This window comes from Hyaena hyaena, unplaced genomic scaffold, assembly GCF_003009895.1.
Source record: "Hyaena hyaena isolate Hyena2069 unplaced genomic scaffold, ASM300989v1 scaffold_1224, whole genome shotgun sequence".
Classification (NCBI taxonomy): domain Eukaryota; kingdom Metazoa; phylum Chordata; class Mammalia; order Carnivora; family Hyaenidae; genus Hyaena; species Hyaena hyaena.
The window spans coordinates 145,273-157,003 of NW_024081846.1; the positions used below are offsets into that span (position 1 = coordinate 145,273).

The window sequence follows — 11,731 nt, forward strand, 5'->3', positions numbered from 1 at the left end:
GTTTGTTTTGTTTTGTTTTGCTTTTAAGGAATAATAGTATATTTGGTCTAGGAATATATTTCTCCAATTGTCCCCAAATCCACTACTCCTTTTTATCTTATATTTTGTTGCTGATTTACACATTTAGTTTACTTGCCTGTGCCTAAAGGTAGAAGGGCTGTGTTTAAATAAAACAAGGTGAGCCTTAAGTAAACCAAAACTAATAAAATGTTTTGAAATGCTCTTGGAAGAAATTCTTAACACTACAGCCCTCAAAGATTTGTCCCAGGATACTTTTTCACTCTTAAAAATGACTAAAGATCCCAAGGAATCTTTATTTGGAAAATATCTATCATCATTTAGAAACAATAAACATACAACATGTTAACAGAACTAACACTTTTTAATGAAAAATAATTATATTTTGCTAAAATAAAAATATCGTAATAAAAGAGTCACTGTTTTACATTTTTGCAAATCTAATGTGCGGCTTAAGGGAAGACTTTTGTAATAAGTATCTGCTTCTACATTCAGTCTGTTGCAACATCACGTATCATGTAGCTTTTGGAAAACAATGTACACTCTTGAAATAATGAAAGTGGGAAAGGCACATAAAGCCTTAATACAAATGTGAAAACAACTTGACCTGAAAGTTCCTAGGAAGGGTTAGCGACCCTGACGAGCCCTTGGACCGCATGTTGAGAACCGCTGTCATATTATGTATGCAACAACCTCTGGTATAGAGTCCATGAACTCGCTAAGGGCAGAAGTTATGTTTTTTACAAAACTCATTCCCAGCATACATGTTTGTGCTTGACTTAGCAAAGCTTAGCAATTAATTACTCATCTGACCAATTTTTAATCACCAAATTTAAACATTTCTTAAACTTCAATGAAGCTTCTCCATATTTGTCATATAACTTTATTAACAAGCTATTTTGAAACAGAAATGGTTTTTAATAGCACTGTGAATTCCAAAATATTTATATTACAAGTGCAACAGAAAAAAATGTAATAGATAACTTCTTTTTAAAATGGAAAAATAAAGAATAAAAGTCAATATGACTTAAACATCATGTTTACATTTTAATTGACAAAACATGCCAGTTAATTGTGTTTTGTGAATAGCTGAAGACAAGATTCCTCTAACTTACCAAGAAGTAGAGTAAAATTTAATTCTAATTTTTCATTATCAATAGTATAGGTTTATTCTCTTAGCATTATTCCAATAAAACATAAGAGAATCTAGTGTGACATTTATATACACAAATGCATTTTATCAATATATTTACTATATACTCATAAATTGGTCCTAAAATTTTTCCTAATATTGAAACAATCTCTGAGGTTAATTCACTCACCTTGGTGCAAATTCATCAATTGTCAGACCAGCTTGCAGTCCAGTTCTACAGTATTCCAACCCATCTGCTATAGTATAGGCCAGTTCCAGAATGGCATCCGCCCCTGCTTCCTGCATATGGTATCCACTGATTGAAATTGAATTAAATTTTGGCATGTGCTGCATAAAATAATAAAAAATGTAACAGTGAATAAAAATTTTTAAAGGTTCTCTATTAAACCCATTTTCTAAAAGACTATTATTTTTAAATGATGTTCAACTCACATACACTAAATAGTCTTTAACATTAACTGAACATAGTTAATGCTTACTTTGTTCTATTTAATTCACTCCTCAATTTAAGTGGTGATTCAATGAACCATCATAAAAACTGCACCTATTTTATTTTCCTAATGAAAAAGAATTTGGACTAGACATTTTTTAGAGTTAAAGTTTAAACTCTGAAATTAGTTAGCTGAAGTTAAAAATGAACCTTCAGTCTGAATACTGAATAAACATCTTTAATTCTAAACCACTGAGTATAACCTCTTAAGAGGTCATAAGATCTCATAACCTTGGGCTCACATGCTAAGGAAAAATACACTTAAGGTTTACTAGTTATCAGTTTTCTTATTTGAAGTCTTTTTTGAAGTCACTGAAAATGACTATATACTGAAATAAAAAAGGATAAAATACATGACTTAGAAATCAAAGATTTCAATTGGAATTACTGTGATATTTAATGCTAAGCATATCCCAGACAGGTTTATACCAAAATCACTAAAAAAATGGCATTTCTACCACTCTCCTAAAATTTATTAGGGAAGGGTACATAGCACAAATATTCTGCCAAGCCCCAAAATCATCATCCTTCCCAGGAGTTGGCCAAATAAAATAATAAAAAGTAAATCACAGAAACTGAATACAGTAGTTAAGAGCACAGGCTCTAGAGTCAGAGTGCTCAAAGTCTAGTTGATGGCTAGTGTCACTTAACTAGCCATACGATTATAGGCAAATTTCTCAACCTAGTTATTTCCTGGTTTCCTAAAGTATAAAATAGAAGTAATAATTATATCTTCCTCATGGAGTTGTTGTAGGATTAAACAAAATGATTCACCTAAACCACTTAGCATTATTCCCATATGCATTCAAAAAATGTTACTTGCTTTTGCTAATGTATGCTATGGATTATCTGTAATTTACATTTTTGAATATTTATAATGAACCAAAAGCTCTTGAAAAATGTTCCATCGCAAAAACAGTAAGGGGATTAAATTACATAGAATTGAGAGACTACTTGAGTGCATTTAGAGTTTATAAATAAGAAGCAATGAAAGAAGGAGGTGCTTCTCTACAAAGAGGATTTTAGTAGCAGAATTTCTTTTTTTTTTTTTTTTACAAATGGTTTATTGTCAAATTATTTTCCACATAACACTCAGTGCTCATCCCCAAAGTGCCCTCCTCCGTGCCCATCCCCCCCTCCCCCCCACATCCATCAGTCCTCAGTTTTTGTCAGAATTCAAGAGTCTCTCATGGTTTGTCTCTCTCCTTTTCCCCCACCATTTCCGCCCTTCTTCTCCCCCTTGTTCCTCTGTCAAGTTCCTCCTAATCCTCCTATACGTGCAAACATATGATATTTGTCCTTCTCTGCCTGACTTATTTCGCTCAGCATCACACCCTCAAGGTCCATCCATGTTGCTACACATGGCCAGATTTCATTCTTTCTCATTGCCATGTAGTATTCCATGGTATAGATAAACCACATCTTCTTGATCCATTCATCTGTTGATGGACACTTAGGCTCTTTCCATGTTATAGCTATTGTGGAGAGTGCTGCTATGAACATTGGGGTACATGTGCTCCAATGCCTCAGCATTTCTGTATCCCTTGGGTAAATTCCTAGCAGTGCTATTGCTGGGTCATAGGGGAGTTCTGTTGTTAGTTTCCTGAGGAACCTCCACACTGTTTTCCAGAGGGGCTGTAAGTAGCAGAATTTCTTTAAAAAAATAATAGAAATATTGGAATATTAGAATATTATTTGGCCTTAGAAAGAGGCTAATTTTGATACATGCTACAACATGGATGAGCCTTGAGGACATTATGCTAAGTGAAATAACCCAGTCACAAAAAAGACAAATAGTTTATGTTTCCACTTATATGGGGTACCTAGAGTAGTCAAGTTCATAGAGATAGAAAGTGGAAAGATAGTTTCCAGGGGCTGGAGGGAGAGGAGGATGGGGATTTAGTATTTAATAGGCACAGAGCTTTACTCTTGTAAGATGAAAAGGGTTCTGGAGATGGATGGTGGTGATGGTTCCACAACAGTGTGAATGTACTTAATGCCATTGAACTGTACACTTCTAAACAGTGAAGATGGTAAATTTTACACTGTGTATTTTGCTACAATTAAATAAATTAAAAAAAAATTTTTTTAAGGTTTATTTATTTTGAGAAAGAGAGACAGAGTGTGAGCAGGCGAGGGACAGAGAGAGAGGGAGATACAGAATCCAAAGCAAGCTCCAGGCTCTCAGCTGTCAACACAGAGGCTGATGTGGGGCTCGAACCCATGAGCGAGATCATGACCTGAGCTGAAGTTGGACGCTCAACCGAATGAGCCACCCAGGCTCCCCAATTAAAAATTTTTAAAAATATAAAAGTTTGCAGTTTACAAAGTACTTCAATGTAACATTATTTGATCAGTATGTGAAACCAAAACTTTTACACTTATGTGAAGGATTATATCAAATAATTTTGAATTTGCAAAGGACATTTGAACCCTCCAAAAGGTGAAATGTCCAAGTACACAATAGCGCAAACTAAATAACCTGCTACTAACTGTTCAATTCTCTACTCTCTTCCTGTACTACGTGGGCCATAAATGCAGAGTGCTGATGTGCAAGGACTATACTTCCAATTTCTTCTCACTACTGTGTGTGTCCACTAAGATACAAGTAAAACTTTTGTTTGTTCCTTCTGGAAATTCACCTTAAATCAGAGGAACTGACCTGCTCATCCCAAACACACCCAGCCCACCCATTTTCAGCCATAAGTTAGCACAAGATAAAAGGAACCCTAATGATTGGAGCAACCCTACAACCAAGCTCTTGACAACCTACTTTCCAACTTCTTTCAGATGAAAGAGAATCAGTTCCTGTTTAGTTAAAGCTACTGCTATTTGTGTACATGTGCTTGTCATATAAATCAGTCAGAGAAATACAGATATCATGTTTTCACTCTTATGTGGATCTTGAGAAACTTAACAGAAGACTATGAGGGAAGGGAAGGGGAAAATTAGTTACAAACAGAGAGGAAGGTGAACCCATAAGAGAATCTTAAATACAGAGAACAAACTGAGGGTTGATGCAGGGGGGCGGAGGAGAGGGGAAAATGTGTGATGGGCATTGAGGAGGGCACTTGTCGGGATGAGCACTGGGTATTGTATGCAAGAGATGAATCACGGGAATCTACCCCCGAAACCAAAAGCACATATGCTACATATATACCAAGAGCATACAACTGTATGTTAGCCAACTTGACAATAAATTATATTAGATAAATAAATAATAAAACACACACACACACACAAATATTCTTCTAAGTTTTCTGTAAGGTTTAAAGGTTTAAAGTATTCAAAATAAAAAGTTCTGTGAAAAAATAAAAATAAATTTAACAAAAAAATGTAATCCTGCACATATGTTCTTGAAATTGGAAAGGGTGATAAAAATATATAGTTCTATACAATACAATGCACAGGGACAAATGAGATCTATGAAAAGACATAAAACTGCAAAGTGTAAAAGCAGAATATCAAATGAGGAGAGTAGGCAATGCTTGCAAGAGTTCTGAGATAATGGCAATTACAAGAAGTAAAAGATTTTTTTCAAAAAGGTTTCATGGTAGAGGAGATACTGGCCTTTTGCCATGAAATAATAGTCTAACTTTAAGGTAGGTAAAGAAAAGGAGAGCTTTATCATCAAGAAGCAAAATGTGAATGATGAGGGAAACTATATATTAATTTCTCAGAGGAAAATGAGATTTTATGTTTCCCAGTAGACGGATTGTTGCCAACATAGGAACACTATATGAACCTTCTTTTTCCACCACTCTGATTGGGGAAGATGAACCTAATTAAGGGGTAAAATATCAAGGACCTCATTGTAGATGCAGATATAAGTGATATCTTCTAATCTAATTTCTTGCAGAAATAAAGTTGACATTTTGATCTCCAACTGTCAGACACCCAGTGTGCACTTCAAAACTGAATCTGAACTCTGGCAAGAAATAAAGTGTAAATTAGGAGCCCTCCCTGATTCTAACAATTACCAGAGGATAAAAATTTTAACAATAAAGAAAATAAAGTAAATGTCTAATGCCGAGATTCCAATAGGTAATGAGAGACTGTAAAATGAGTACATTGAAAGCAAAAAAATACAACCTAACAACACACATACACATAAAATCCACACTCAAACTATATACTAAAACTATTATTCAGACTCACTTATCAAATTCAAACTAGGTTATGATATTTTATAAAAATTCCTGCATCCAAAGAATGAAAGCAAAACCTCTAATCAGCAGAAAATACCTTTGCTGTATACTGGAAGATGTCAGCGATAATTTTCATGGATGGTTCTGGAGGAAAAATATAAGTATTTCTGACCATAAACTCCTTTAGTATATCATTTTGGATTGTACCAGTGAGTTTCTCTTTAGGTACACCTTGCTCTTCTCCAGTTATTATAAAAGTCGCAAGTACTGGAATAACTGCTCCATTCATGGTCATGGAAACTGACATTTTTTCTAAAGGAATTCCATCAAAAAGAATTTTTGTATCTTCCACAGTGTCAATAGCAACACCAGCCATTCCAACATCACCGCGAACTCGAGGATTATCTGAATCGTATCCACGATGTGTTGCCAGATCAAAGGCAACTGATAATCCCTGCTGGCCAGCTAAACACACAAAGAAAAAGAAGGCTGAATTAAAGAGTCTGGCTTCAAAGTAAACTGATTTATGTTAACACTACTAAAGATGTCGACTCATCTCATCATAGAATACTTTTATAACAAACATTATTTTTATGCTCATACGTGTCAAAACAAATTTAAATAAAGACACTTCATCTCCTAAGCTGTTTTCCCATATGGCAAAATGTACAAACTGGGTTCCAGAACAAAAAGATTAAAACATCATTCTCATGTCTATTTGAGGATTTTTTTAACTTAGCTTTTTTTTAATAACATCAAGTTTGTACCTCTTAATCCCCTTCACCTATTTTGCCCTTATCTTAACAATTTTAGGTAAAAATGTATTTTTTAAGTTTATTTATTTATTTTTAGAGAGAGCACACACGTGCATGCAAGCAGGGGAAGAGCAGAGAGGGACAAAATCCCAAAGACTCTGAGCTGTGAGCATAGAGCTGGATGCAGGGCTCAACCTCACCAATCTGAGATCATGACCTGAACTAAAATCAGAGTTGGATGCTTAACCAACTGAGTCACTAAGGCACCACGCGGTAAAAATACTTTTTAAGATTCATGAAAAGATCTGGCTGTTCACAAATTGTTAACATAACATAGTATTTATATGCGCACTTATTTTTGTTCTTGTGTTTAATATGGTCGTAATAAGATGTCTTGGCTATGCAAATACTCTGGGAAACTGAACTATGAACACCAGGCAAAAAAAATAATAAAACAGTCTACACTAAATATAAGATCATCCTCCATGTGAAATACAGACAGATCCTCAAATCAGATCCTCAAATTTAGCATTCAAAGATAATTTTAATATAGATCAGAGAGTTAATATAATTTTTCGAGATATAAATGCCAGAATGCACTAAATATATTTGTACATTATCATTTGTGTGTTATTTTATTTGGGCTTTATTTAAGCTATTTCCTCTTCAATTCCTATCCTGACAATGTTAATTAAAAACTCAAAAAGGTGCATCTTGATGGTTCAGTTCATTGGGCATCTGACTCTTGATTTGGGCTCACGTCATGTTCTCATGGATTGTGAGTTCAAGCCCTGTGTCAAGCTCTGCACTGGCACTGAGTGTGGAGCCTGCTTGGGATTCTCTCTCCCCCTTCCTCTGCCCCTCCCCCTTCGCTTACAAACATTTTCTCTTTCTCTGAAAAAAAAAAAATTAAAAAAAGCTTCTCAAAGAAAAAGCCAATGTCTCTTTTTGTCATACAAGTTTAAATTCCTTTTATATGACATGAATGGAACTGTTGTTGGCATTCAAGAATTTAGCACCCTATTTTGGATCACTCATCTTTTTGACCATGGAAGTTGAAAAACATTCATATTTTTCAGCATATAGTCTTAACTACAAAATTATAAAGTGACTGTCAGTTTTAGAGATCAACTAATCTCCCTTCAAAAGAAGCCAAGAACAAGAAATGTATGGTTGATCACAAATATCATGTTTTGCATGAAAATCTCACCCTTAATATTGTCCTTATAGAACTTATTGCTTTCTTCCACAGTACTAAAACCAGCATACTGGCGGATGGTCCAGGGCCTAAAGGTATACATGGTGGGATATGGTCCACGTGTGAATGGCTTCACTCCTGGAAGTTCTTCAGGTAAGTCCTTGGTATCCCTTCTAGAATATAAGGGTTTTATGGAGATCCCTTCTGGAGTATGCCATATCAGGTCTTCTGGGTTTTTGCCTTTCAACTGCTTTTTGGCCAGGGCAGCCCATTCTGGGTGCAGGGGTTGCTGCTGGTGCAGAAGTCTCCGCCATATGAGTCTGGATCCTGATGACCCTTTGAGCTGCTTCAGGTGATGAGATGAAAACAAAAGAAGCTGAGTCTTAGCCCTCAACATGATGCAGCATGGAAAACATCCAAAAAGAACAAGATCTGGCCTAGAAAAAGAAGTACAGTATACATGTATTTACAAAAGGCAAAATGGGGATTATTGGTGAGAACGGAAAAATCAAGGCATTTTAGTATGATTTTATCACTTCTCCTTTTCTGCTTCCTACATCTCATATTTCATCTTTGGCCCTTCTTCTCCACAACTACTATCAGTGTTCTAGTCTTCTTCTTCAATACTTTGTTAGCTGGTTTTACTGGCCAATCTTAGAGCCTCTAGTCCATTCTAAACACTGACACTGAGGCAAATATGTCATGTCACACTTCACTTAGGATTTTTCAAACATTCTGCATTATGTAGAGTCTTCTAATTTCTTCATTGAAAATATTTTGAACATCTACTTTATGATAGGCATTGTGTTGGGTGCTGGAGAAAATAGTGGAGAACAAGAGAAATAGGCATTCAAGGTCTCTATGATTTGATCAATGCTTAGCTCAGACTCATCACTGTTCTAGAAATACTAAATAACCTATAGCTCCCTGCATATATCAAAGTTCTGTGATTTGCTCTAGCTCTTCCATCTTCCTAGAATATTCTTTGGCTAACCTGGCTAAGGCATCATCTCCAATACACACAGCTTTCTACATGCCAGGCACTGCTGCACTTTACACTGCTGCACTGGACTTTCTTTACACAGAACAGCAATTTTAATCCTCACAACATCACCAAGATAGGTACTAATATTACCCCCATTTTACAGATGAGGAAACTGAGACACAGAAGAGCCAGCATTTAAACCTAGGCAGCACTAGGTTTCAAAGTCCTAGCATCTAAATAATACACTCAAAGGTTTTCCCTGAACTCACGTAATGGGATAAATGGCCTCTTCAGTAGTCCATACCACAGCACTGTTTCTCTGTTTAGACATCTGTCATCTCTCACACTACTACATATTAGAACACTGTTTTGTACATTTCTATAGAATATATTTATTTATATAAGATGTATAAAATTATACACATATACGTATATATATATTTCTCTGCTAGTTTATTAACTGACCCAACATTAGGGCTGTATATTCCTAATAACTAGCACAGTCTTACACTAAATGACTAAGTGTGATTTCACCATTTTACACATAGAAATGAAGATCCAGAGAAATAAATGAGTAAAGAAGCTTGATCGAAATTCCACTGTTCATCTGAATTAAGTAAATACTTGCTATAGTCATACAGCTTCAACATATAGAGACTAGTATTTTAACATGTTTTGAGATGCAAATTTTATTAATATAAATTGTGCTCTATAATGTATAAGGTAACAAGAAAAGTGAGCTTAAAATTCTATTTTCCATACCATTTCTTACCTATCAATTTAATGAAGCTTAAAGGAAAATAAGAATACTCAACATTTGTTAGAGGGTTGTGAAACAAAAGACAAACCACTGGTGGGAATACTAACTGCTTTAATTACTTTGGAAAGCAAATTAGCAATATGCACAAAAAGTGTCAGGGCTGATTATGCCATTCCACTGAGGAACAACACTGCTAGGAAAGTTACTAAATAAAAATACATGTTTCCTATAGTTTTACTTGTAATAAAGAAAATTTAGAAACATCAATGTCTAACAATGTAGGAATAAGTGAATAATAGTATATACAAGTGATAGAATTTTACATAGCACTAAAATATATTTAGAAAATAGACAAAACCAATGTTTAATGTCAGAAGTCGGGAGAGTGGTTACTTATGGTGGCTAGGACAGAAAGGGAACAAGAGAGGTGCTTTGGGGTGATGGTCTTAATCTGAATGCTGATTATACAGATGTATTCGGTTTGTAGAAATTCGTCAAACTGCACAATTATGTGCACTTATAGATATGTAAATATATTATTATACATAAGTCAAATTTAAAATATATGTTACGCAGTTTCTTTAAAAAGGAGACAGGCTCAAAAAGTATTACGTGAAAGCATCAAGACAAAACACTGTGAATGTGATATGTTCAACTGGGTAAAAAGTACATAGTACAAAGTGTAAAAAGAAATAGAAAAGAAGAATTCCCTTTATTCTTTCAAAGCTATGATTTTTATTCTATTATATCCATGGGGTCCTTGTCATCCATCTTCTTGCAAGTATAAACTACATGTACTAGCTTAAAAATACGTGAGAAAAATAAATTATGACTGAACCTCTACGGAAATGATATAAAAGGTAATTTGAAAACTGCCTGATATGAGATTGTAGACAGAACATATCACACTCGTTTACATAAAATACTGGTTCCCCAAACCTGGACAAATGATAGGAAAGAGCCCTCTATTAAGTGACTTACAGAAAATCACATGGCAAATTGGTAAAGGCTGGAACTAGACATCATTTTTAGGTAAGAACACAACTACTACAACTACAACCGATGAAAAGAGGACTTCTGACTTTTCTCAGAAGAGCCGTGAAGAGGCTTCAAGCATCCAAAGAAGAGACATGTAAAGCAAATATGTTATTGATGATTACGATATGTTAAATAGTAATGATGAAGCTCATCCCTACAAACCCCCCCCCCCAATATGGGTAAAATACCTACCATTCTGAATCAAATAACTTTCAAGTTTTGATTGTTAGTATGTGGTTGCACATTAATACTTCAGGAAAGGCTAACCAACTCCAATGTTCAACCAATTTGTGTTGGAGATGACAATACACAGCATGCAAATTGTATTTAATATTAACATAAACATATGGGAGAAAATCAAGTGATTTAAAATACACATACACACATTATCCAAGGTTTCGAGCATCTCGAAGATTGCTATTTCAAGATAAAACTGAACAAGTTAGTAATTTGCAATTTTATGTCAATTTAGACCTGTCTTTCCTACTTCACCTCTTACTCTTAGATCCACAAGTATACACAAAGTCACTTTCGGTGCTCCACCTCATACAAACAACCTCACAGTAACAAGAGCTACAGCCTAGAAGAGAGACAGCTGTGGAGCCAGCGCGCCCCTCTGCAATCTTGAAAGCGCCCCCTGCCTAGCGGCATCTGGGGGTGTTGGGGGTGGCCAGGGAAGATGGCGACATAGCCCCCGAGGCGAACAAGCACCTTCTTTCCCGAAGTACCTCCGAATTCCCACTGATCACGCTTTAGAGAAGTCGGTGGAGACTTTAAACCCAAGGAGAAGTTAGAGGGGAGCGGGATGCCGTCATAGTGGGAAGGTAAATAAGGAAGTTGGGAGGAGGAAAAGGACAGGCTCAGAGGACATGGGTAAATGGGGAGAAAGGAGTCCGAGAATGGAGGGAAGTGAAAGGCTGACATCCCTAGGTACACAGTCTTACTCACTGGCCTGCCTGTCTCGGACCTCGGCTGTGAGGGAGGGCGGCTAGACTTCAGACACCAAAGCCCGGGAAGTCTGAGATCCACACACTTGAGCCCCTCAAGGAGCTTGCGCACAAGTCAGCTGAAGAAGTCAAGGGGCGTAGGCGGACACCGCCCTCCCTGCAGCCAATCTTGTCGCGCTCCCGCGGGCGCGCTTCTGATGACGTTAGTGCGGCTGGACGCCCGCCTCTCTACACCCGTG

The 11,731-nt window shown here is 36.1% G+C and overlaps 1 protein-coding gene across 1 annotated transcript in view; it reads right to left on the bottom strand.

Moving 5' to 3' along the window:
• Positions 1–11,631, bottom strand: part of MMUT (methylmalonyl-CoA mutase) — a 36,129-nt gene extending 24,498 nt beyond the window's left edge. Inside the window, exons 1-4 of the mRNA XM_039222907.1 lie at positions 11,494–11,631; positions 7,775–8,199; positions 5,907–6,274; positions 1,341–1,498 (exon numbers count right to left, since the gene is read on the bottom strand). Of these exons, the coding sequence (XP_039078838.1) occupies positions 1,341–1,498; positions 5,907–6,274; positions 7,775–8,159 (911 nt within the window). The 5' untranslated portion in view covers positions 8,160–8,199; positions 11,494–11,631. The remainder of the gene's footprint in view (positions 1–1,340; positions 1,499–5,906; positions 6,275–7,774; positions 8,200–11,493) is intronic.
• Between the last annotated feature and the right edge of the window lie 100 nt (positions 11,632–11,731).